The 27,209-nt window shown below is 46.4% G+C and overlaps 1 protein-coding gene across 2 annotated transcripts; it reads right to left on the minus strand.

The window, feature by feature from the left end:
* Positions 1-361: 361 nt before the first annotated feature.
* Uba2 (ubiquitin like modifier activating enzyme 2) lies at positions 362-26,479 on the minus strand. Of its 2 annotated transcripts, none has more exons than XM_090322809.1 (17): positions 26,295-26,479; positions 23,275-23,358; positions 21,788-21,858; positions 19,732-19,796; positions 18,851-18,951; positions 16,599-16,720; positions 15,556-15,623; positions 13,580-13,701; positions 11,337-11,436; positions 10,763-10,926; positions 9,441-9,534; positions 9,228-9,340; positions 7,017-7,172; positions 6,031-6,127; positions 3,903-4,008; positions 3,063-3,199; positions 362-1,158 (listed from the first exon to the last, which is right to left on the minus strand). In XM_090322809.1, exons 1-17 carry the CDS (start codon positions 26,433-26,435, stop codon positions 980-982), a joined length of 1,920 nt encoding a protein of 639 aa, XP_090178935.1. In that variant the 5' UTR covers positions 26,436-26,479; the 3' UTR covers positions 362-979. The 2 variants fall into 2 exon arrangements, with proteins under 2 accessions (XP_090178935.1, XP_090178936.1); XM_090322810.1 differs by lacking the exon at positions 26,295-26,479 and adding an exon at positions 25,883-25,984.
* Positions 26,480-27,209: the final 730 nt, after the last annotated feature.

Raw genomic sequence — 27,209 nt, forward strand, 5'->3', positions numbered from 1 at the left:
AGCTTTGGGACCATGTAGGGAAACCAATGACCAGGCTGTCCCCTGTGAGGCGAGAAGCCAACAGCCCTCTCGTGCCCCCTCCGAGGGCTACTGGCCACATCTGCCCCGGCAGCACCCACCAAAGTCAGGCCTGTCTTACTGACCAACCTTCACAGTGCTTCGACGTTCGGCGTGTAGGAAAGGGTTTACTTGAGTCTGAACACAACACAGTGGAGGGGCTTCAAACCCCGTTTGCGGTTGTTTTTGTGGTGCTGATGATCAAACCCTTGGTCTTGAGCAGGCCAGCGCTGGAGTCACAGCCCCACCCTGCAGCTAGGCAGGCCGAGCGTGCCCAGCTAGGAGCAGGCGCAGGAGGCCTGGGTAACAAGTACGCAGATGCCATTTATTTGGTCCATTAAGTACAGAATATTCGTTGAGTTTTACAAAACATCAAATATAAATAACTTGGAACTGTTAACGAGACACAAAACCTGTCTCCGTGAAGACATCACAGGCAGCATGAACTGAAAATGTGAGCAGATGAACACTGTTCTCCTCCAGAATACACAGTGCCGGCTAACGTTTCGAAACAAGTCTTAATGCACAGCACGTGACACTTCTTTCGAATCTGTATCAGTTTAAAAGTACGAAAATGATCACTTATCTAGGCTGAAAATAACTCTTCTTCTAGCCAAAAATAAAAGCGTAATATTTATAACCAGGTATCAACTTGACTAAGCCACAATATTTTTAACCTGTTACATGATACCTAAGGGTATTTACAGTACAAAGGCGACATGCACTGCGTGGTTTTGTTCAAAGAATTTTGAAACTATATTCCTACTTTCCAGAGAGCATACTGCAAGGTTTCTAAAGTTCTAGCAAAACAAAGGCTTTCAAAGGGAGCAGAATCTTGCTGCAAGCTGATGTTTCCCCTTTGGAACAGAGGACGAAGCGACCCACCTGGCTCTGCCCAGATGAATTTAGGAAGGCAAACTGCTCAGTCTAAGGCAATGACATCATCAAGCTCTTCCGTCGTCTCCAACCTCGACCTCTTGACACAAACATTCTCCTCATCCAACTTCCGCTTGCGAGTTCTCTCCCCCTCACCAAGGCTGGAGTTATTAGAAGGACCTTCCTCGTCGGAATCAACGATGAGCACGTCATCTTGCTCTTGTGCTTATGGCAGAAGTAAAAAAATGGTGACCAGTGTTATTAGGGGCCTGTCAGGACTGCATGTGATCCAACGCTAGCTCGGGCTGCGTGCTGATGCCTCACCCCTGTAAAGCTACTCGAGGCAGCTCAAATCTGAGGACTAAAGTTTGAAGTCAGCTGGGACAAATCTTTTTATTGGTCACAGGGTTTGAACTCAGGGCCTGGGCGCTGTCCCTGGGCTCTTCATTCAGCTCAAGGCTAGCGCTCTGCCGTTTTGAGCTACAGTTCCACTGTGGTTTTCCGGTGATTGGCATTGAGTCTCATGCACTTTTGTGCCCGGGTTGCCTTTGAACTGTGATCCTCAGTAGTTAATCCTGAGTAGTTAGGATTACAGGCGTGAGCCATAGGCCCCCAGCTAAAGTATCAATTTTGAGAGACTGACTTCTGACCAGCAAAAAGCTGGAAGTAGAGGTATGGCTGAAGTGCCAGCTTTAGGTGAAGCATCTGAGCAGGACATCACAGCAAGTGTAACAAGCACTGCTCACGGTCAACTGCCCATCCTCTACATTTCTCTGCTGTGTGTGTATGTGTGTGGAGAGGGTCAGTGGGGAGATGCCATGTCAACCAGGAGCAGTTGTGAGTGTGTTTCCTGGACTCTCTACTCTCCTGACTGGTGGGGCCAACACCATATTGAAGTGATCGAGCAGTCACAGGGACAACAGGAACAAGCAGCACTTACAAGGTGCCGGGAACTGAGCCGAGCACTGTGCAACAACAACTCATTTAACCATCACAACAACCCTATAAAGAAGATGACATTAGTATCCATTTTCCGGAGAGAAACGGAGGCACAGAGATCGACTTCCCAAGCCCCACAACGGCAGATGAAGCAGCCCGGGTTCAGGTAAAAAGCTCTTAACATACCCATAGGGCTTTTTTTTTTTTTTTTTTTTTTGGCCAGTCCTGGGGCTTGAACTCAGGGCCTGGGCACTGTCCTTGGACACTTTTTGCTATGGCTAGCACTCTGCCACTTGAGCCACAGCGCCACTTCTGGCCTTTTCCACACATGTGGTTCCAGGGACTTTGCTCAAGTCCCTTCGTGCATGCTATGTGAGCATGCTACCACTAGGTCACGTTCCCGACCCCGCAAGGGTGGTTTTTTTTTATTTTTTTTTTTAAATTTCCCAGTCTGCAACAATCAAATAAGCAGAGTGTCTACCTACTGCTATGGTCTCGGAACCCTCTATCAGTAGGAGAGCAGTAGATGTCTATTATGACTTCTCACAAACTTCTTGTCTGTGCAGGGCTTGAATTCAGAGCTTTTGTGCTCGAGGCAGTACCCTACCGCTCTGAGCCACAGCTCCACTTCCTGTTCTCTGGTGGTTCACTGGAGGTAAGGGTCTCATGGACTTTCCTGCCTGGGCTGTTTTGAACTGTGATCCTCCTATCTGAGCCTCCAGAGCAGCTAGGAGCAGGCGTGAGGTACTCGGGCCTGGCACCTGAAGGACTTTCTTACAGGAGGGCCACACTTTCTCATTCCCAGCATTCTCAGAATGCCCAGAGAACCACCGTGTTAAAGAGCAGCAGGCGGGGAGGGGAAGGTGCATGGCTATCAACAGGCGGACTAGAGAGTGAAGGAGGGGACGGCAGTGGCCATGATAGCAAGGAGCTGACACGTGTGCCAGTCACCAGGTGACCACGCATGGCAGGCAGAGGCACTGACTGAGGCCGCCGATCCCACACACAGAAGCCACTCCCAGGCCGTTTCCAGTTGGAAACAGGACCCAAAGGCATCTGTCTCTTCCCCTGTGAAGTGCTGGCCGCCTTCTCTTGGTCAAAGCCCTGTCACACAGCCAGCGATAACCCCACAGGCCCTGGCGAGCTTGAGGCTTTGTCTGCGGAAGGGGTGGGCCAAGGCCATGGCTCACCTGTGGAGGTAGAGGGCTGGGCGCCATCGTCGCTGCCGTTGGTGATGCTCTTGGTGGCATCTTCAGCTGGCTTGGGGCCCACTTTTTCTAGGGCATCACCTACAACTTCAAAGTCAACATCCTTCCCGAGGTCTTCGCTGCAAGAGAGCCACGCTGGAAGTCAGGATCTGCCCGACACCACACCGCACACACATGACCAGGATTCGGTGCAATCCAAAGGTCTAACTCAAACGATGAACACCAAGTGCCAGCCACAAGGCACTTCAGCCTGTGCCCCAACACCCCATACCCTGCACTATCACCTCGAGCGGCCAGCTGTCTGGTCTAGGGGCAGGGGACATGGCCTCTGGATATGAGTTCCCAAGAACATGCATCAAAGTGAAACAGAACAGGCACAGGTCTTAAGGGGAGATGTTTCTAGAAAGCTAAAAAGCATGATAACCCCTCACCTCAACTGGTCTCCCCTTCTATGTGAGGTTCTTTCTTCCACTGCCAGCCCCTTCCATGTCCTAGCCTCACAATTTGAATCAGGCTTTTGTGCCACTTTCTGCCTCTTTCAATCCAAGTATAACTTGGAACAACCACAAAGATGCCACCTAGCCACAAACCTGCCACACCAGAACCAGAGCGGGCCTGTTGTGGGCGTCACACCAGCCAAGGACATATCGTGTGTATGAACCTTCTGCAGTCCAGCACGGAGCACTATCCCATGGTCTGTGACTTTTTCCAGGCCCTGTCCCAACTCTAAGGACACAGTGCAGTTTCCCAGCAGCACTGGTGCCAAAGGGAGGAAACACTCCTCCCCCAACTGTGCACACAGACCCCAGCAATGGCCCCCACCTGTGAAGGACGTTGATGAACAATGTGTAATCCTGGAGGAAGTCATCTGCTTGAAGGCGGCTGCCATTTCTAATTCCAAATTCGGACAGCTTTTTGTGGTTATTAGCTAGGCAATGCAGAAAGAACAAGAGCATTTCAGTTAGGTGTTCACAGTCCCATTGTGGGCTTTTTAGGGCTGAACTGAGTACCTCCAAAATTGTTTTGAACCCAAATCCCCTAGAAGGTGAGATGTGCCTACTTGGAGATTTGCATTGTAAGGGGTGGTGGTGGTGGTAAAATAAGCCTTTATGTGTGGGTTGTCATCCAACTTGACATGTCCCCCACGGGGGAAGGCCATGCGCTGTGAACACAGGCCTGGCAGAGGCCTCGGGAGACAGCTGACTTGCAGCCACCTCTCGTGCTCCACTTCCGGCTTCCAGAATGGGGGAAAAAAAAAGCATCCCAAGAGATTCTTGGTCAATCACCATATTTATGTTAAAGTTTAAAAGAGCTACCAAAACAAAAATTTAAAAAAAAAATGTGAAAGGGTATCAATGTATGTGAATTAACGCACCTTCTACCTGGCAAATATCATGTAACCCTTTTACTAATTACAATAAAAAAAATAAAAAAAATAAAAGAGCTACCAGGTGTGGTGGCTCACCCTGTAATTGTAGCCACTCAGGTGGCTGAGATCTGAGGATCAAGGTTCAAAGCCAGCCCAGACACTAAAGACCATGAGACGCTCGTCCCCAATTAAATCACTAGAAAAGGGAAGTAGGGCTGTGATTCAAGGGGTAGGGTGGTAGCCTTGAGCTGAAGAGCTCAGGGACAATGCCCAGGCCCAGAGTTCAAGTCCCATGACCCACCAAAAATATAAATTTTTTTTAGAAGAGTGGATGAAAACAAACAGTTGAGTGTATCAGAGACAAACCCTTAATGTTTCGCTCTGGGGTAAAGACAGCTTGAATATTTACCAGTCTCCTAAAATAAACTAGTACCTAGTCGATACATGACCAGTTACACGTGACTGAATATTCTCAACCAACAGCTACCACCAATCAAGAGCCCTGATACCAAGTCTAAACTCATCAAGGGCTAGAGCTACAGCTCAGTGGTACAAGAGTGCCTGGCTATTGTGTAGAGTGCAGACAGGGAGGTAGAGAGACAAGAGCATGCAGAACTGCTGAATCCTCACCAGCATCTGGGGAGTACAGATGATAAATGACCCGAGCCACATACGTCACCGGCAAATCAGCATACGGGAAAAGTTGGCCCTTCAACCAGTACAAGTAATGGCACACCAGCAAAACCTGGACACGAAGAGCCTACCTCGAGGCTTGGAACACTGAAGGTATTTTTTTTTCTTTCTTTCAGTCATGGGGTTTGAACTCATGACCTAGGCACAGCCTCAGAGCTCTTTTGGTCTAACCCTCTAGTACTTTGAGCTACGGCTCCACTTTCTAGTGGTTCACTGGATATAGGAATCTCCTGGAATTTCCTGTTGGCATTGAATTGTGATCCTCAGATCTGTGAGTAGCTAGGATAACAGGTGTGAGCTGCCAGTGCCGGCTATAGGGGACAACAGTCCAATGTGACTAGTGTCATCTGAAGCATTTAAAGAAACTTCAACACAAGTTGTATGTGACTTCAACAAAGTCACATACAAAAGGATCACATGTTTGAATGTTAGCCTGGCAAGGGGAACTGAACACATGGCTTTGGGAATGGAGGTGGCCCATTTGAGCTTCCAAAAGATCAGAAAGCCAGATGTGAACCCAGGTGTTCAGTAGTGCTTCCAGGTAGGAGCAGGCCATGGCTGGAGATGTGGCCACCCTCCACCTGCTAAGCTAACAGGCAAACGGGGGGGGGGGGGGGGGGGGGGGGGGGGGAAGGTCACCACTACTGACCCTCAGGCCATGGGAACAGACCAGGCCTTTCTCTAGAAGTGGCCAAGTCCTGCATCCCATTCCACGCTTGGCACCTGCGCACTGGGTTACTGAAGTAATTCCAGAGACACAACTGTGCAGAGGCCTCAAATTTGGATTTGTATTAAGATAGGATGCAGGCAGAAGGCAACTGTGACACAGCAGCACACAGCCAATGGACACGCCACCAGAGTCAGAGGGTAAAACAAAGGCCAGGGTACCTTCAGTCTCCCCTTCTTCTGAAGATATCAAGATGGTTCCTTTGCCATCTTCAATCTGGACATCTGGTGCCACCATAGCAAATTTTTCTTTCACTATCTACAAAGGAAAAAAAAAAATTGCAGAATCAGTATAGGTAATTTAAAGCCTGTGAAAAAACCTTGAAATTCTTTTGTGCAAATGTTTTCCCCTTTGGTCAAGGAAAGGAGCAGTTTTATTAGGATTTTGTCTCCTTTCATCCTCACACTTGTCCATGGAGGCAAATCAGATACCACAGGGATAAAGTAGTTCTTAGAGGTCCTTGTTACCGTTTTTTTTCCCCTACAGAATCAGAATAAGGCCACACACTGCACCACTCTCAGTCTGCGCCAACCACAGGACAGAAGACGCACTGAGAACTCAGATCCATCACTCCTCCCCGAGCGGTCTGTCAAGTTCTCCACTTCTGCCAAGCCATGTATGTAAATGTTCTGTCACGATTAAATAAATCAGTGCCATCAGAAACCTACACACTCGCATTCCCAGAAACAATTGCTTCAATGTTAAGGTAACAGGCGTTAGCCTGCTCAAACCTGCTGTTTCTATGACCAAGCTGTGAGTGCCAGTCAGTGTGCACTGCACAGCCAGTTCAGGGAGGAAGGCCACACACTAACCTAGGGACTCACTCCCCACTTAGAGATCTCCCACAGATACAATCAGAGTAACCCCAGTGACCTGGCCAGAGTCCCAAATAGGTAGTAGGCACTGTCTAACATCCTAAGTTACCCATGCCCTGTAATGCAAAGCTACCAATTGTACCTGCACTCTCCTATACCCAGGGAACCTCTTCCAGACACACATTCATGTCTTTCTCAGGCAGGAAACAGTGATGACAACAACACACAATCCAGCAAGAAGGCACACAGCTAAGTGAGTGGGGGAAGCCAGAGCAGCCCGTGAGCAGCCACCGCCCCGGGGAGCGATGAGCCGCTGCAGCCCCAGCACTCACCTTGTCCTGTAAGGTGAGGACGGTCACTTTGTGGACGTTGAGGCGGACTGTCACCTCTGGCTTGCTGGCACACACATAACAATTGGGGTTGGGTGGGTCCAGCGCACAAGGCACCAGAAGCTTCTTCCTTGGGTTTGGTTGCTTATTCAAAAAAATCTTTTGTGGTAAAAAAACAAAAACCAAATGAGAATCATCAACAGTTCACAATCACAGTATATGACTCTGAAATCTTGTCCCTAGACAGGCAAGTATGAAGGCTGGTTTTCCAACCTTCTCTAGGTGTGGTACGGCTGCTGGTCATTCCCCATGGATATGTAAATAAGCTTGTGGGGAGTTCGGGGGAAGTGGAGGAGCTCAATATTTTTATGCGGGGAGTGGAGATCATGCTCTCAGCTGAGATAAGCTGCACAGGGTTTCACTGCCTGGTAGACTTATTTTTGCCAGTCCTGGGGCTTTCTCAAGGCTAGAGCTCTACCACTGGAGCCACAGCACCATTTCTGGCCTTTTCTTGTATGTGGCACCAAAGAATCAAACCTAGGTTTTTGTGCATGCTAGGCAAGCGCTCTACCACTAGGCCACACTGCCAGTCCACATTTCTTTAAGCTTGGAATCACCTAGAGGAACCCTGTTATACTGGGGACACAAACACAGAATGTGCTGGACGTGGTGGCTCACGCCTGTCATCCTAGCTACGGAGGAGGCAGAGATCTGAGGATCAAGGTTCAGTGCCAGCCTGGCCACAAAAGGACCTGAGACTCTCATCTCCAATTAACCTCTAGAGAACGGGAAGTGGGGCTTAGCTTAAGGGCAGGGCTTTAGCCTTGAGCTGAAGATGAAAAGCTCAGGGACAAAGCCCAGGCCCAGAGTTCAAGCCCCACAACCCACCAAAATAAAGTGCTTCCTTTGCTCAACTTCCTTTGTTCTCTTGGCATCTCCTCTATTTGTATTTAATCTTGCTAAAGTTCAGCAAACTTTATCAAGCTAGCAAAAAAAAAAAAAAAAAGCGGAGATAATTCAGCAACACACAAAAAAGGTCATATATGAATGTTAGGCATGGTGGCACAGGCTGTCAGTCCCAACAGTGTGTAGAAGTAGGCATTAGACATCTTCTACCCCCAAAAGTGAGGCCCTCGCCTAAAAACTAAAATGTTCCAGGCATGTAATCCCAGCTACTCAGGAGGCTGAGATCTGAAAAAAAAAAATCACAGTTGAAAGCCAGCCCAGCACTAAGGTGAGACCCATCTCTAATCACTAGAAAAGGAAGTGGGGCTGTGGCTCAAGCCCTATGACACACAAAAATAAGACAGCAAAATGAAATTTTTTGGGGGGGGGGGGGCAGGGAGCTTGAACTCTGGGTCATGGTGCTGTCCCTGAGCCCTTCAGCTCAAGGCAATCCTCAGATCTCAGCCTCCTTTCTCCTGATTTCCTAGGATTACAGGCATGAACCACCGCACCTGGCTTCTTTCATTTTTAATAGAAGTAAATGTGCTAGGGGTGTGCCTAGTGGCATAGTGTTTGCCTACATGCATGAAGCCCTGGGTTCCATTCCTTGGTTACCACATACACAGAAGAAGCTGGAAGTGGTGCTGTGGTTCAAGAGGTAGAGTACTAGCCTTGAGAAAGCTCAAGGATAGTGCCCAGACCCTAAGTTCAAGTCCCAGGACATGTTGGGGCAAAAACAAAACAAAAAATCCATATAGAATGTGCTTATTTTTCTTTGTGGGTCATGGGGCTTGAACTTGGCCTAGGCGCTATTCCTGAGCTTTTCAGCTAAAGGCTACCACCCTATCCTTCAGCCAAGCCCCACTTCCCAGTTTTCTAGAGGTTGATTAGAAATAAGAGTCTCAGGTCCTTTTGTGCCCAGGCTGGCTTTGAACTGTGATCCTCAGCTCTCAGCTTACTGAGTAGCTAGGATCACAGGAGTGAGCCACCACACCCGGCTTGCTTTTTATTTTTAATGTACTTCTGGTCACTGCTGAAACTTGAACTCATGCCTGAATTCTGGCCTTGAGCTTTTTTCTAAAAGCTAACACTGTACCCATTTTGATCCATAGTTTCGGGAACTTTCTTGGCCAGGTTGGCTTTGAACCAGAATCCTCATATCTCAGTCTCCTGACCAGTTTGAATCATTCACAATATGTGTGAGCCACCAGCTCACATATTGTGTTTCTCATAAATTTGTAGTGCTTCTTATAATATTGTAATACTCACCGTTCTACACTGGTCTATTTTTCCAGATAAAATCTTCAATCCTTCCAACACTATCAATCCAGCAATGACTGCATTAGTGGTGGCGATGGCAGGAATGATGTTCCCGGCCATTGCTGGGGGGGTGGGATGGGGGAAAAGACGGAACAGATATAGCTGTTAAAAAACAAAAACAAAACAAAGTGCTAAGGTTTGATAATGAAATTCAAGACTTACATTTTATATCAAATCTGCTCTTCATATTCATGCTGAAAATATGCATCCGGAGGTTTGCAGCTGAAGTGACAAAATCCATGGCAGATGGATCATCCTGTAAAAACACAAAGTTCGTTAGACAGCTTCCTACAAAGTCACAAAGCTCACTTTCCTGTGATCACAACACTGCTGGCAGTCAAGGCATATCAGTGGGTCTCCAGGGAGAAGCTGGCCAAGGAAAGCCTACTTAAGGGAAGTAAGCCTAGGGTGACAGACATGAAGGGAACAAGGGCTCACTAGTTTCTTGGGCTATTTTTTTTTTTTTTTTGGGTGGGTGATGGGGCTTGAATTTGGCCTGAGTGCTAGCCTTGAGATCTTTAGCTCAAGGCTAGTGCTCAACCACTTGAGCCATAGTTGCATTTCCTGTTTTTGGATGGTTAACTGGAGATAAGAGTCTCACAGATTTTCATGCCCAGGCTGGCTTTGAACTTCGATCCTCAGATCTCAGCCTCTTGAGTAGCCAGGATTACAGGTATGAGCCACCAACACCCAGCTGAACTTACGCCTAACAAGAACTTAATATAAACTTAAAAGCAGCATTAAGGATTATTTTCCCTTGCTGGGTGCTGACGTCTCAAACTTGTAATCCTAGTTACTCAGGAGGCTGAAATTTGGGGACTGCCATTTGAAGCTAACTGTTGTGAAAGTGTGAGACTACATTAAACTGTCAAAAAAGATGGAAGTAGAGCTGTGGCTCAAGTGGGAGAGCCAGCCTTGGGCAAAAAGCAGCTCAGGAACAGTGCCCAGATCCTAAATTCAAACTCCAGGACCGGCACAAAAAAAAACACAGGCTGGGGTACCGTTGAGTAGCACCCCAACATATGGAGGGAGAAGGGCAGGACAGTTTTATTTTGAAAGTCCAGGTCAGTGAGCTGTTACCTTCAAAAGGTTTTGATAGTCCATTAATACCACTGTTTTTATGTTCCCAAGTCAGTTGAAACATTCCACTTCCAAAAACTCCATTCAACAAAAAGTCCATTACTGTGCCAGGAGTTTGGCCTAGTGGTAGAGTGCTTGCCTAGCATGCACAAAGACCTGGGTTTGATTCTTTGGTACCACATACGTAAGAAAGGCCGGAAGTCATGCTAGAACTCATTGGTAGAGCTCACTGGTGGAGCTCTAGCATTGATGAAAGCCCAAGGACAGTGCTCGGGCCCTGAGTTCAGTCCCCAGTACTCCTAGTACTAGAATACAAAATCAATCTTCTGGTTACTGCTAAACACAAACATGGATATCTGGCACACTGTAACACCAAAGTAATTAGTGCACATTTCCCAACAAACCTTATCCCATATGAGCTCCGCTCCATCCCCCTTTTCAGCTAAAAGCATTCTCAAGGTCTCAATGCTTTTGGAGAAAAGCCTTGCGTAGCTCTTTACATCTAGAACTTGCTGGTCTTTCAGACCTAACTGGGGTTCATTTTGATCTGAGGCATTAGTTTCTTCTCCTAAAATTAAAAAAAAAAAAAAGTATTATTGAAGTTGCCTTAACTATTGCACTCTAATGAACAAACCAAACTCAAATCATTGGCGAGTAAGGAAAAAACACAAAGCCGTACTACTGAGACCAGTATTACTGAAATAATGTTAAGCATAGTGGAAACTGTCCAGGTTGAGAAGGGAAGGCCCGGCCCCATAGGCCTGCTGGAGCTCAGGGGTAATCATGAGCAGGATGCTAAACATCAGGCCCAGCACAGTACTGCCTATTTGCCCAGCAAGTTGGGAACTGCTCCAAAAGGGGCAGCTCCACTCTCCTGTGACCTTTTCAGTCCCAATGGTCTTGGCTCTGCTGCTCTAGAAGACTAAGCAAGGCAATTTCCAGCTTAGGGGGTCTCAAGGACAAAAACGGACTCTTTACCTTGACTTTGTACTTCTGCCCAGTCTAATGGAACCGGAGGTTTCCTCTTTCGCCAAAGCTTGTCCATTGATAATAGATACCGGATATCATCCTTAAAAAGCTTTAAAGGAAAAGACAAATCCTAAGAACCCAAAAAGTCAAGCTGGAGGAAAAAAAGCTGAAAATTAAAAACTGACTTATTGTAAGTATTACACTATGAAATCTCATGTTACTTGATTGGCTCCTCCTGGGGCTTGAACTCATCGCTTGAGAACTACCCTCGAGACACAGCACCACTTTTAGCTTTTTCTACAGATTAGAGTCTTATGGGAGTCGGAAGATTAGCCTAGTGGTAGAGTGCTTGCCTAGCATGCACAAAGACCCAGATTCGATTCCTTGGTACCACATACATAGAAAAAAGCCAGAAGTGGTGCTGAGGCTCAAGTGGTAGAGCTCGAGCCTTGAGAAAGTCCAAGGACAGTGCTCAGGCCCTGAGCTCAAGCCCAACACTGGAGGGAAAAAAAAAGTCTTATGGACTTTTCTTCCTGGGCTGGTTTTGAACCACAATCCTTGGATCTCAGCCTTCTGAGACAAGCACTGGTGGCTTCAGCCCGCAATCCTGTCTACTCAGGATGCTGAGATCGGAGGACCATAGTTTAACGCTAGCCTGAGCAGACTCCAATCAACCACCCAAAACCCACAAATGGAGCCGTGGCCCAAGGTGTACAGCACTAGACTTGAGAGCAAAAGCTCAATGCCCAGGCCCTGAGTTCAAGATTCATGACCAAAAAAGGCAGAAGTGACTGGGTGCCAATGGTTAATGCCTGTGTTCCTAGCTCCTCAGGAGGCTGCAATGTGTGGATTGAGGTTTAAAGCCACCCTAAGCTAGTCTGAAGTAGTGTTATGGCCCAAGTAAAAGAACAGCATTCAAGAAAAAATACTGCCAGGTCCTGTGTTCAAGTCCCAGGACAAGAAGTGCTCTAGAGAAATCAAGGTAAGGAAATTATTTGCCCTGAATTACCTTGCAAAAAGCCTCTCCATCCCACCACCACCACAAATAAATCCACAGTCCATTATGAAGCAGAACCACATAAATTAAGGGGTTCAATAAATACATTATCAAGTTTCCTAGGAACTGAACACAATCACTACACAGAAATACCATAGAGCACTATCCCAAGGTTTGTGGTTACAGGTCAAGAAAGGAGACACACATTCGAAACATGCTCAGTTTCCTCAGTGTTTTGACTTTTGAACTATTTTACATGTGCCTTTCCCTTCCAAAAAAATAAGCATGGGGCTGGGAGCATGTGGCCTAGTGGTAGAATGCTCACCTAGCATGCACAAAGCCCTGAGTTGGATTCCTTGAGAAAGCTCAAGGCCCCAAATTCCCCAGGATTAGGGGGGTGGGGGTGGGAAAGAAGAGGAAGGCAAAACCATAGGTATCTCTATAAATACCAACAGTTGTTACTAAAATATGAGTATGTAGACTAAGATACCATCACATGAAAATATGTGGTAAGGGGCCAGGAATTTGGCCTTGTGGTACAGTGCTTGCCTAGCATGCACAAAGACCCAGATTGACTCCTTGATACTACATACATAGAACAAACTGAAAGTGGTGCTGTGGCTCAAGTGCTAGAGCCTTGAGGAAAGCCCAAGGACAATGCTCAGGCCCTGAGTTCAAGCCCCAGGACTGGCAAAAAGAAAATATGTGGTTTCAGGTCATGGTAAGATTTCAGATGATAGTATCTTAAAAGTCTACACAGTTGTCTATTTCCATAGAAATACTGAGCATAGGATAATAGCGATAAAGATCAACTCAGGAGGTTTGCAAGTCAAGGGCAACTTGGAACATGCCAATCACACGGGAATGGGAAGATGTGTACAGAGAGGAGAATAGCAGAAAGCAAAGATGGTTTTGTGCGGCCAGGAGTTTGGCCTAGTGGTAGAGTGAAACCAAAAAAAAATACCACAAACCAAAAAAGGTGGTTTTGTGGAAGTGAGGGAAGGCTGATGAGAGCGCCCACCTACCTACAGGGACATGCAAATCCTTAAGCCAGCCTGCCCTGACTACATCTGTCACTATGGGATATCACTAGCACAGACCTACAAAGCACCTTCGTTCAATTGTGTCCTATTATCTATGCATAATAGTTAAATAAACCTAGCTGAGTTTTAAGGAAGCACAGCAGCACAGCGCTTTCCTAGCATCTGCAGGGTTCCTCAGTCTGATCTGGGAAATGAGGAGGGGGAAATCCAACCTTGGTGAAAAGTTTCACTGGATCATATCCAGTGGACTTGGCCCATTCCTTAGTAGAGATGCGTTTAATATCACCATCCTCATTGGAGGCACGGGCTCTGGCTTCAGCTTCCATTGGTTCCCCTGCAAAATGCACATTTGTTGTCAGTGTGGAAGAGAGCTTGCATTGGCCTGCAGTCACTCCTGAAGTCACCCAAGTGCCACCACACCTTCTGCTTCTGCTATAATAACCCAGCCATTTTTTTAGGGGGGGGAGGGGGCCCGAACTGCCCAGAAATAGTCACCAGCACTCAGTGAACTGAGCTAGGGTCAGTTTGATGGCAGTGCAGCGGCTTCTCTCCACCTTCGGGCTGACAGAGAGCAGCCCCGACCTTCTGTGGGGCTGAGCTACTTTTAAAGGTAGACACTACCTGCGCAGGTGGTAGTCACCTTATGATGCCCAGTCAATAACCACAAGGATGAAACCACACGCATGTGATTGAGCAGGTTAAGCCTTTTTACAAAAACAAAAACAATTTGGCAGCTAAGCCTGCCAGGTTATTACACTGCAATAAACGGAAAGTACAAGCCAGCCACCACTGCCAGTGGCTCATGCCTCAATAGGCTGAGAGCTGAGGATTACGGTTTGAAGCAAGTGGGGATAGGACAGTCCTTAAGATTACTTCTAATTAACTACTCAGAAAAGTTAGAAATGGCACCGTGGTTCAAGTAGCAGAGTGCTAGACTTGAGTCAAAGAAGCTCAGGGAGAGCACCCAGGCCTTGAGTTCAAGCCAAGAAAAAAAGGGGGAGGGCGGAGAAAGGGGGCTCATGTCTATAATCCTAGCTACTCAGGAGGCTAAGACGGGAGGATCGCCATTCAAAGCCAGCCCAGTCACTAAAGACTTTTCACTAGAAAAGGAAGAGGGGCTGTGGCTCAGAGGTAGGGCGGTAGCCTTGAGCTTTTTTTTTAAAATGCTCCTGGACAGCGCCCAGACCCAGAGTTCAAGCCCCATGAACGCAAAAAAAAAAAAAAAAAAAGAGTGGTTGAGGGAGGCACATTATTAGCACCTTTTCCTGCCTCAGGCTCTGAAGGACACTTGTTCATGGGCTTAGAGGGCAGTCTTGCCAGTGGATGTGAAGACCAGCTCTAAGCTCAAATGATTACAGCTGTGAAATTGATCCATCCTGAGTTACTTGTAAAAGAGAACCACCCTTTAGGAAAACACTATGTGAAAAGTATGATGCATAATGACGTCTAGAACATAAGAACCACCAGACATTTTGGGGTCCCCGAACCCCTCAGCAGCCGTCACCAGCCCTCAGTGAATCGAGCTAGGAGTCAATTTAATAGCAGAGCAGTGGCTACTCTCCACCTTTAGGCTGAGAGCAACACTGGCCTCCTGTGTGGCTCAGCTCTTAAAGGTAAACAGCACACGTAGTCACATGGTGTCACCTTATGATGCCCATAGTCAATAACAAGGATGAAGCCACACGCAGGTGATCCTAACCACTCGAAGGTGGTCGAGCAGGTTAAGCATTTTACAAAAACAAACAATTCGGCAGCTAAGCCTGCCAGGTTATTACAATCAGCAAAATAATGGCAGCAGGCTCTAATAAAAGGCACAGGGTCACGGCTGTGGCCCAAGGTGGTAGAACAACTGCTTAGCAAGTGCAAAGCCATGAATTCAAGCCCCAGTTAATCAAAAGAAAACCAAAACAGACAAAAGAAGCTCACAGTGTAATATCCCAGCCACGTTGGGCAGGGGGGAACCTTAACGCCACAGCAATAGTCACTAGCTCTCAGTGGGTCAACACTGTATGCAGGTGATAATTGCACACAGGTGGTCACCACCATAAGCTGTCACCTTATGAGGCTTAATCACAAGGATTAAACCACACGCAGGTGGTGGAGCAGGTTACCCGTTTTCACAGAAGCAAGAACAATCTGGCAGCTAAGCTTGCCTGGTTACTACAACAGGGCGAGTAAGCTTACTTACAGGCAGCTTCAGGGTCAGCTCTGTCAGGTGACACTTCTTGATCAGCATCTTCTTCTCCAAACAACTGGCTGTAATTTAAAAATAGACTATTTAAAAAGCATTTTCTCGATGAGCACATTGGCTCTCCTCTGCAATCCTATCTACTTAGCTACAATCCTAGCTACTTAGGAGGCTGAGATCTGAGGATGGAGATTCAGAGCCAGCCCGGGCACTTCCAGTTTTTTTCTATGCACGTGGTACTGAGGACTTAAAGTCGGGTCTTCATGCAGGGTCTACATGCGTGCTAGGCAAGTACTCTACCACAGGCCAAATTCCTAGCCCTGGTCTCTCCTTTTTCATGGTTCATCTGATCATAGATAGTCACCTCTGCAGCTTTTCTTCCCTTAAATTGAAGTTTCAGGATAAAGTTCTTTATTAGCACAAACTTGTTTTCTTTCATTTGAAGCTGAGGACTGAAAACCATAAGCATATGAGGCAGATGCTCTGCCACTGAGTCACACTTCAAGCCCCACAAAGTATTAACTACCACAGTGACTTTTTTTTATGTCAGTCCAGGGGCTTGAACTCAGGGCCTGATCATTATCCTTGAGTTTGTTTTTTTTTATTCAAGGTGAGCGAGCATAAACAACTTGAACCACTGCTCTACTTCTGGCTTTTTGGTGGTTAATTAGAGATAAGTCTTACAAACTCTCCTGCCAGACTGGCTTCAAACTGCAATCCTCATATCTCAGCCTCTGAGTAGTAGCTAGGATTACAGGGGCAAGCCATTAGTGCCCGCCCCACTGTGATTTTTAAAAATAGGAGCTAGGAGACATAGAGACATAGAGACAGACAGACATATATATCTCATGTGTCTCCATTATGAGACTAAGCTTCCAACGCATGCAATGAATGTTGTCTGAACTTACGCCAAGAAACAGAAAAGCAACTATAGTGTCTCTTCATCATATTTAAACCTAAGTACAGCCTCAATATTTCAGCAAAAATGACCTCATTTCCCATCATCACCACCAAAAATCATGTCCAGAAATATACACTCTTACTTGAATAAATACTTTGCCCAAACGATGCAGTGAATGGGCTCTGAAGGCGTGTTACGAATTGTGCAGCCAGGGAAGGTTCTCTGGGTTGGCTTTGGATGGCATTCATAACACTCAGTCACACCCTACAAAGTCAGGACACAAAAAATTTATTCCACGGTGATAGTATTTTAATATTTGTAAGATCACAAAAATTGCAGATACTTCATTTCTTCATCAACATTTCAACCAAGATTTTTGTGTTCATGAGAACTTTAAGAACCCAGTGACTCTAAAAAATCTTTATTTTCTAGATAAAGAATCTCCTAATACAACAAAGCTACTTGAATAAACTATGGTTGAACTAGGCTCAGTGAAGTTATGGAGTCCAAGCAAATGCAATCTTTGGTATGGTGGTACACACGTATAATCCCAGGTGCCGGCCTGATTACCATTCAGACTAGCCCAGGCAAAATCTATGAGAGACCCTATCTTAAAATCTTTTAAGACTGGGGGCTGGGAGTTTGGCCTAGTGGTGGAGTTCTTGCTTAGCATGCACGAAGACTTGGGTTCAATTCCTTGCTACCACAGTCATAGAAAAAGCTAGAAGTGGTGCTGTGGCTCGAGTGGTAAAGCTCTAGCCTTGAGAAAGACCAAGGCCAGTGCTTAGGGCCTGAGTTCAAGGCCCAGGACTGGCAAAACAACAACAACAACAACAAAACACCCTTTTAAAGATCGGGGAGAGGGAAGGAAAAGGAGACAAAAACATGAGAAGGGGGTAACAAGGTTCGAGAAGTAATGTATTCATTACCTGACAAATGTAACTGTAACCCCTCTATGCAATATCCCGATTGGTGCCAGTCCTGGGGCTTGAACTCAGGGCCCGAGCACTGTTCTTCAGCTTTTTCCTCAAATCTAGCATTTTGCCACTTGAGCCACAGCACCACTTCTGACTTTTTCTATGTATGTGATCCCGAGGAATCAAACCTGGATCTTTGTACATGTTAGGCAAGCACTCTACCACTAGGCCAAACTCCCAGCCCATATTTTTACTCTTTAGTCAGTTAAGGGGCTTGAACTCTGGTCTTAGGTGCTGTCCTTGAGCTCCTCAGCCATTTCACTTTGCTCTTGAGCCATAGCACTACTTCCAGTTTTCTGGTGGTTAATTGGAGATAAAAGAGTCTCAAGGCTTTTCCTGTCCAGGCTGACATTGAATCTTGATCCTCAGATCTCAGCCTCTTGAGCAGCTAGGATTGCAGGCATGAGCCCCACTACCACTAAACTGTACTTAAATGTTTTCTTTTTTGTTGGTTTTTTTTTTAACTTAAATGTTTTAAGTATTGCCAATGAAGTTTTAAAAGTTCTTTGCAAATCTATAAATTCAGGTTCCTTCCATACTGATTTGCTGCTGGGGATTACCAAATACAAGCTCCACAGCTGAGCCACATTGGCAATCCAGTCACATATGGAAGCATGCTTTACCTTATCATCTACAACTGGATTCCACATAGTCTCATGGCTAACAGGGGGGCAGTCCTGAGACTTGAACTCAGGTCCTGAGCACTGTCCTTGGGCTTTCTCAAGGGTAGTGCTCTACCCTTGAGCCACAGCACCTAATTTCAGCTTTTTCTGTGTTATGTGGTACCAAAGAATTGAACCCAGGGCTTCATGCATGCTAGGCGAGCACTCTACCTCTAGGCCACACTCCCAGCCCCAAAACAATTCTTTTTAATAGCAAGCTTATTATGCTTAACAGTGAAAGATTTTTAGTGCATAAAATAACAGGAACAAAGTGGCAGATACACAAAAGATCTGTCACCCTGTAGTCTCTTTGGGGGTACCTTCATAGCACCCTTATTTTTATTTTGGGGAAGGAAGAATGAGAGATTAAACTAGAGATTGAATCCAGGGCCTCAGCTATCAATCCTAAGTTTTACATGACATGAATGTCCTTACACTTTGGGTGTTGACTTGCTTATACTGTATATTTCCAGAGATCTCAAATAACTATTTGGAAAGGAAAAATACTTAACAAACAAACAAAAAAAAAACCACCAAAAAAAAAAAAATTTCTGGGGCTTGAACTCAGGGCCTGGGCAGTCCTTGGACACTTTTTGCTCAAGGCTAGCACTCTACTACTTGAGCCACACTGGCACTTCTGGCTTTTTTTGCATGTATGGTTCCAGGGAATCGAACCCAGGGGCTCGTGCATGCTAAGTGAACACTCTAGCACTGGGCCAAACTCCTGGCCCATAAAAACACTTTCTTTTCTTTACCTTTTTGATAGTAGTTACTTGACCAAGATAACCAGCAGTTCCACTTTCAATTAGAGGAACATCAGCTGCGAGACACATCCTGTTAACATGGTTTCGGGCCGCTACAAAACAAACCAATTACCAGTTAGCAAGGGGTGGTATATTTTTTTCAGTGCCAGGAATGGAATCACGGCCTTGAAGACACTAAGCAAATGCTTGACCACTGAGTTACATGCCTAGCCACAAAGGTCTTTCTTTTTCTATGAATGTGGTGCCAAGGAATTGAACCCAGGTCTTGGTGCATGCCAGACAAGCACTCTCCCACTAGGCCAAACTCCTGGCCAAAGGTCATTCTTTCTTTGCCAGTAGTGGCACTTGAACTCAGGGCCTGGGCACTGTCCTTGGGCTTTCTCAAGGCTAGAGCTCTACCACTTGAGCCTCAGTACCACTTCCAGCTTTTTCTATGTATGTGACACAAAGGAATCAAACCTGGGTCTTTGAGCATGCTAGGCAAGCACTCTACGACTGGGCCACGCTCCAGAGGGCCCCTCCCACTTTCTACTGGTACTGAGGCTTGAACTCAGGGTCTCATGCTCTCACCCAAGTATTCTACCCTTGAACCACAGCTGCACTTTTGGTCAGAGTTAACTCTATTTTATGATCTTCAGATCTCAGCCATGGCATCTGCAAGCCCACACTGACAGACACACTGATACCCAGTTAAAACACCATCTGAAATGGAATTATGTATATGCTTAACAAAATCCATTCTTAGTACAGCGGATACTTTAGTACCTGTGACCCAAACAGGTTTTAAATACTGACTATACTTCATACTCCATGGAGTTTATCTTTGATATGAAGGGGAAATAATGAGAGATATTAAGTATTAAGAACCTTACCTCTGTTATCTAATGCATTCATAACCAATATAAACTGCCGAAAAAACTCCACATTATAGTCAGGGCTGCAAAGAAAAACAAAATGGTTACCCAAGCTGGCTATATCCAGTATCTTCACAATACAACAACCCTGAAAAAATGAACAAAATAGCGATAGTACCAAAGGAAGTGATGATAATATAGGTCTGACTTTTTTCCAAACACACAAAAAGTTGAAGACATTATTTTCCTCAAATTCCTATACTTTCTGGCCTGCAACCCAAGGCACATAACAAGGATCTGAAACTGGCAGAAAGATGGCATGACCTCACTAGTCCCACCAGGCCTTCTCAGGGCAGCCAGTGCCTGGGAACACAGAGAGAACACATTCCCAGGGTCTGCCTGGCCTATGGCTTAGCCTCACGTGGTCAGGAGCAGGGAGGGTTCAGGCCCCTGGGGTCTCCACTTTTAGCAGCCCTGGGAAAGCAAAAAAGGCCGGGCAGTTATAGAGACATAGGATGGTCTATAGAGTGCACATGCGGAGGAGGTTCAAATGCTCTGAGAAAATTTAAGACTAATTTGAGCACTGCCGATAAGGGCTATTTTGGACAGTATTTACTCGTGAGCTAGACAACTGTACATAAAGGACACCAGGGGACAGGGATCTGTGGTACTTGGTCAGCATGCCTAAAGCCCGTGGTTTAATTCAAACACATAGACAATAACTTGTGCTCACTTTCTTTTCCCCAACACTTCCAAAATTATGTAATTACTTTTCTTTTCTAAATGTATTCATAGCTGAGAGTTTAGCCTAGTGGTAGGGTACTTGCCTAGCATGCACAAAGCCCCGGGTTCAATTCCTCAGTACCAGATACATAGAAAAGGTCGGAAGTACTGCTGTGGCTTATGGGGGTAGAGTGCTATCCTTGAGAAAGCCCAAGGACAGTGCCCAGGCCCTATGTAATAGCAAAATTGCTTCCTCATTATAGGTCTCAGCATTGTTTAAGGTGTCAGAATCCTAATAATCTGGGCTGGGCAAGTGGCTTAATGGTAGAGTGCTTGCCTCGCATGCAGGAAGTCCTGGCTTCAATTCCCCAGTACCATTCTAAATAGAAAACTCAGAAGTGATGCTGAGACTTAAGCAAAAGAAGCTCAGGGACAGTGCCCAGATCCTGAGAGTTCAAGCCCCAGGACTAGTTTGGAAAGGAACCCTTTAAACTGAGAAAAAAACCTACTGGAATCAGTAAGATAAAATGTATTTTTTACAAAGTCTGAATCATTACTTACAAAGAACATTTTACAACTTGAAATATCTTATTTAAAACAATAAATCCAAAAATAAGTTTCTAAATAATGAGTAGGATAACATCTCTTAAAAAAATGTGTTAACATACATGTATACAAACTAGCTTATTTTAACCATTCTAGAGAAGTAATCTTAAAATGCACAATGATTTTAGGTCTAGTAAATACCTTATACTTTATAAACATTTTATTAAAAATTCATAGTAGATATATTGAGTAACAGTGGCTCATGCCTGTAATCCTAGCTATCCAGGAGGCTGAGATCAGAGGACCATACATAGTTCAATGCCAGCCTGAGTAGGAAAGTCTGCGAGAGTTTTTCTATTGCTAGTTGTGAAGCTTGAACTCAGGGCATGGGTACTGACCCTGAGGTTTTACATTCAAGGCTAGTGCTCTACCATTTAGATCTACAGTGCCACTTCATTCTTCTGGTGGTTCACTGAAGACTCTCAGGAACTTTTTTGACTTGACTGGTTTTGAACCACAACCTTCAGATCTCAGCCTTCTACGTAGTTAGACTTACAGGCATAAGCCATCAGGTGCTCAGCTCCTGAGACTCATCTCCAATAAACTACTCAGAAAAAGCTGGAAGTGGTGCTGTAGCTAAAGTGTTAGAGCATCAGACTTGAGAAAAGCAGCTGAGACAGTGCCCAGGCCCAGAGTACAAGCCCCAAGACAGGAATTAAAAAACAATGGGGTTGGGGGGTGAGGAAGAGGGGTACAGGGGTAGGGAGAAGCAGGCAGAAGTCTACAATATAATTAATTAGAGTACTTCATGATGCTGTCATGGTAAGCTACAATGTTGGCTTTCGGGTAAAACTGAAGTACACTTTCTTTGGCAACCTGGAAAAAGAAACAATAGCAAATTACTATGGCAAGTCTGTACTTTAAATCTGGCTGACATAAATATTGCTATTTACACAGTAATCTTAATTATCTTGAACACTAAAATATATGAAACTATGATCCAATTCCATTAAGATACCCACCTAATTACAAAATAATGGGAGCTCAACCCCACTCTCCATCATAAACTCTTACAAATGAATGATAAGTCTGAGCAAAAAACTGGGGCTGGGACTGTAACTCAGTGCAAGGACAAACCCTCAGTACCACAGCACACATTAAAAAAATAATAATAATTGGGGGGAGTGAGGCTACGAGTGTGGCCTAGTGGTAGAGTGCTTGCCTAGCATGCACAAAGTCCTGGATTCGATTCCATGATACCACATATACAGAAAAAGCTACAAGTAGTGCTGTGGCTCAAGTGGTAGAGCACTACCCTTGACAAACCTTAAGGACAGTGCCTAGATCCTGAGTTCAAGCTCCAGGAGTGGGAAAAAAAATTGAATAAAATAAGATGCAATAATGAAGTATGATAGTCATTCACATCAGAGCATGAGAAAAGAGCCATTAAGTAAATATCCACAAACAAACTAGGTGACAGTCTTTCTCTGGCTATTACCAGAGAAAGGAGTTAAATACAAAAAAATGAGCCAGGTGCTGTGGCTCATGCCTGTAATCCTAGCAACTCTGGAGGCTGAGATCTGAGGATTGAGATTCAAATCCAGACCAGGCAGGAAAGTCTGTGAGGCTCTTCTTTCCAATTAAGCACCAGAAAACCGGACGTGGGGCTGTGGCTCAAGGGATAGGGCAGTAGCCTTGAGCTGAAGAGCTCAAGGACAGCGCCGCAGGCCCAGAGTTCAAGTCCCACAACTGACAAAAAAAAGGAGGGAAAACTCCTAGAAGTCAGCCACAAGGGAAGTCTTTTAAACCCCCATATTGAGAATACTCAAGGTTATAGCTTCTTCAACTACACTGAAGTCAGTATCTAGGATGTAGTAGGATCTCCAGGCTCAGGCAAACAAAGTACAAGCATAAATGTAAATATTGTCAGGTGCTGGGGGCTCAAGACTGTAATCCTAGTTACTCAGGAGACTGAGATGTGATGATCACAGTTCAAAGAAAGCCTCAGCAGGAAAGTTCTTGAGACTCATCTCCAATTAACCACCCAAAAACCAGAAGTAGAGCTGTGGCACAAAGTGGTAGAGTTCTAGCTTTGTGCAGAAAAGCTAAAGGACACTGACCAAGCCCTGAGTTCAAGCCTCCTTACCAACTAAAAAACAAAATTTCAATGTGGAATCACCTCATTACAGGATTATGTAGAACAAAAATAAAGGACTACAGTCTCCACCCATTTTTCTCCCTCCAACAGATTAGAATTAATACAAAGATTATAGAAATGTATAAGAAAGTTACCTGTGCTTTTGATCTCCCAACATGTCTCTTTTGAAACAAAAACTGCCGGTTGAGGTTGCTGACATCGATTGTATCCAGATCAATCTACAAATGCACAAACCCCACATAAATCATAAATGATCTGGGAGGTTCTAATAGCTCTGTTCTCAGCATCCAGAACACAGAACTTTTAAGAGTAGGGGGGGAAAAAAATGCCTTTCCAACTTGCCATAATAAAATCCTCAAACTGATTAAAAAATAAAGTGACACAACTGAGATTTGATAGCAAAAGTCACCTAAAAAATACTACTCTAGGACCGGGAGTTTTGCCTAGTGGTAGAGTGCTTGCCTAGCATGCATGACGACCCAGGTTCGATTCCTTGGTACCACATACTTAGAAAACAGCCAGAAGTGGTGCTGAGGCTCAAGTGATAGAGCTCTAGCCTTGAGAAAGTCCAAGGACAGTGCTCATGTACTGAGCTCAAGCCCAAGACTGGCAAAAAAAAAAAAATACTACTCTAGGATGACATTTTTGTCCAATCAGTCTTTTAACATATTTCAAAATATTACTTAGCATAAAAACTTAATGAAAACACAAATTCTGACAGATTCATGTCATTAACTTAGCACTTAAACACAGGAAGGCTGGGAGTTTGGCCTAGTGGTAGAGTGCTTGCCTAGCATGCACGAAGACCCAGGTTCAATTCCTTGGTACCACATACATAGAAAAAAGCTGGAAGTGATGCTGTGGCTCAAGTGGTAGAGCTCTAGCCTTGAGAAAAACCCAAGGACAGTGCTCAGGCCCTGAGCTTAAGCCCAGGACTGGCAAAAATAAAAAAATAAATAGTCCTAATTGCAAAACTTGCTAGTAGTTTTTTATTGGGGGGGGGGTGAGGCGGTGCACCAGTCCTGTTTTTTTTGGAGGGCCTGGGCACTCTCCTTCAGCAGTTTTCTCAACTCTAGTGCTCTCATCATTTGAGCCACAGCACCATTTCTGCCTTTTTCTATGTACGTGGTACCCAGGAATCCAACCCAGGGCTTTGCGCATGGTAGGCAAGCACTCTACCACTAGGCTGCCCCTTTCTAGTATTATTACTATTTCCCCCCCCCCTGTTTTGAGTCTTCAACTCCGGGCCTGGGGGCTGTCCCCGAGCTCTTTAGCTCAAGGCTAGCTAGCACTCTATCACTTTAAGTCACCAGCACCCAGCTTCTAATAGTTTTAACTAATTAAACTTTTCAGAGTGTCTACGCCCAGGCCTGCAATCCTAGCTGCTCAGGAGGCTGAGATCCCATCAGGCCTGCAAGTCTGTAAGATCCTTATCTCCAATTAACCACTCAAAATACTGGAAGTGGAGCTGGGATTTTGGCCTAGTGGTAGAGTGCTTGCCTTGTATGCACAAATACCTGGGTTCAATTTCTTGGTACTATATACACAGAAAAGGCCACAAGTGGTGCTGTGGCTCAAGTGGCAGAGTGCTAGCCTGTTAAAAGTCCAATGACAGTGCTTAGGCCCTGAGCCCAAGCCCAGGACTGACAAAACAAAAACGGAAGTGGCAGTACCCTTAAGCAAAGGTGCTCAAGGACAGTGTTCAAGCACTGAGTTCAAGCCCCAAAACCACTCCCAACAAAAAGGGGAAAAAAAATCTTCAGAACATAATCAACTAAACCTGTATTTGTCATTCCTAAAGGAACTACAATTTTTTTTAAATTAGTTACACTTCTGCTGCATAAAAAAAAAATAAATAAAATTAAGGGGCCGGGAGTTTGGCTTAGTGGTAGAGTGCTTGCCTAGCATGCACGAACACCTGAGTTTGATTCCTCAGTACCACCTACATAGAAAAAAGCCGGAAATGGTGCTGAGGCTCAAGTGGCAGAGCTCTAGCCTTGAGAAAGTCCAAGGACAGGGCTCAGGCCCTGAGCTCAAGCCCAGGACTGGCAAAAAAAAAAAAAAAAAAAATTAATTAAATTAAAAGGCAAGAGTCTTACTCTGCCAGGATTAAAGGCATGGCCTAGCAGGCATCAGGAAACCCATGTAAGTCTCCCCAACCCAAATTCACTACTTCCATCTACTACAAAATGGCTATTTCTGTTAGCAGTACTTAACGTTTAATTCTGTAGTGCAGAACCGGAATGTGAAGTGTGGAGGGTCTGTAAATTCCCTCTCATCTTTCCAATTGTCCAATCTGCAATCTCTCTTCCTTTCTGTTTTTGGTGGGTGCTGGGGCTTGAACTCTGGGCCTGGGCGTTGTCTCTGAGCTCTTGGGCTCTAGGCTACTGCCCTACCCCTTCAGCTATCGCCCCACTTCTCCAGCTAGAGCAGCAACGTCGGAGGCTCTCCGGTCCAGTCAACTACTCAGAAACGGCCAGAAGTGGCTCTGTGGCTCAAGTGGTCGAGGGCCTTGAACACAAAGAGGCTCAGGGACAGACGCCAGACCCCCGAGTTCAAGCCCCGCGAAGGGCAACCCCCCCCCCCACACACACACCCAACCAATTCGGTTTACAATGGCCAGTGGCATCCTGTAATGGCACAATGAGGCAAGAAGTACAACTTCTTTCGTGAACCCAGAGTTAAGTTCACTACCCACCCCCCCCCCCGCCATGGCGCCCCCCCTCTGCTCATCGGTTCAACGTGAAACGCGGTGCACGCCCACCGACAGTGGCCAAGTCGAGGCGAGTGAACGGGTAGGTCAACAGCCCCGCTCCACTGGAGGGGGGGGCCGTGTGCAGATGAACAGCGCCCCGCGCGGCACCCGTCCTGCGGGCCCGGGGTGTGTGTGCGGAGCGTTCGGAGGACCCGCGCCCGCGCGTGCGGCCCAGGCCCCCGTGGTAGTGGGGATCCACCCTGTCGCCCCCCCCCCTCCGCCTCCAACAAACTGCCGTCCTGAGTTAGACCGGACGATTCCGGGGTCCCCACGGACGGTCCCAACTCCCCCAATCCCCTTCCCGCTGGGGCCCCGGGCCGGACCCACCCCCCCCCCGACCCCCCGCCCTCAGGAGCCCGCCCGCCATTCAGCCAGCGCGCGCCCAGGCCCCCCTCTCACCAGATCGATGTGGGAGAAGCCAGTGAGCACCAGGTTCTTGAGGAGCTCGCAGCCAATGCCGCCGGCCCCCACCACCAACACGCGGCCCCCGGCCACCGCCTCGGCCAGCTCCCGGGACAACCCCCGCGACGACAGGGCCATGGCGGGACTTCCACGAACCGCGACGGAGGCGGAGGCGGGAGAACGTAGCCGCCGCCGCCGCCGCCGCCGGAAGCTGGAGGGGGAAGGGCGAAGCGACTTCCGGTCCTGCGCACGGCGGCCCCGAGGCGGCGGAAGCTGGGCGGGCGAGTGAACGGCGCCGCCCCTTTTTGGTCTAGGGAGAGCGGGGACCGTTTCCCAAGTGTTGTCCAGACTTGGTTTTTCCCTTTTAACAATTGGTAAGATGGGCCAGGAGTTTGGCCTAGTGGTTAAAGTGCTTGCCTAGCATGCATGAAGACCCGGGTTCGATTCCTTGGTACCACATACACTGGAAAAGCTGGAAGTGGTGCTGAGGCTCAAGTGGTAGAGTGCTAGCAAAAGAAGTTCCAATTAATCTCTAGAAAATGGGAAGTGGCCTGACTCAAGGGTAGGGTGGTAGACTTGAGCTGAAGAGCTCAGGGGCAGCACCCAGGCCCAGAGTTCAAGCCCCACAACCGACCAAAAAAATAAAAAAGTAATAAATTGTGTAGTAACTTTTCTCTGTCTTATCAGGATGGGACCAGGATAAACCCAGAGTGGTGTCCCCATCAAATTGAACAGTCCCTTTCTGTTGCAGTTGGGGTAACTGGTTGGGCAGGCTGAGGCAGATTGCTCATAGCACAAGCGTCACATTAAAAGTGCTGGTCACACTGCCAGCCAAGACACAGAAAGGAGGAACCAAGGCCCTCAGCAGCTCTGTGCTCAGTTTCAGTATTGCAAACCCAGTGTTTCTGGATT

The sequence above is a fragment of the Megascapheus bottae genome, chromosome 31, assembly GCF_031878675.1.
Source record: "Megascapheus bottae isolate mThoBot1 chromosome 31, mThoBot2.hap1, whole genome shotgun sequence".
NCBI classification, from domain to species: domain Eukaryota; kingdom Metazoa; phylum Chordata; class Mammalia; order Rodentia; family Geomyidae; genus Megascapheus; species Megascapheus bottae.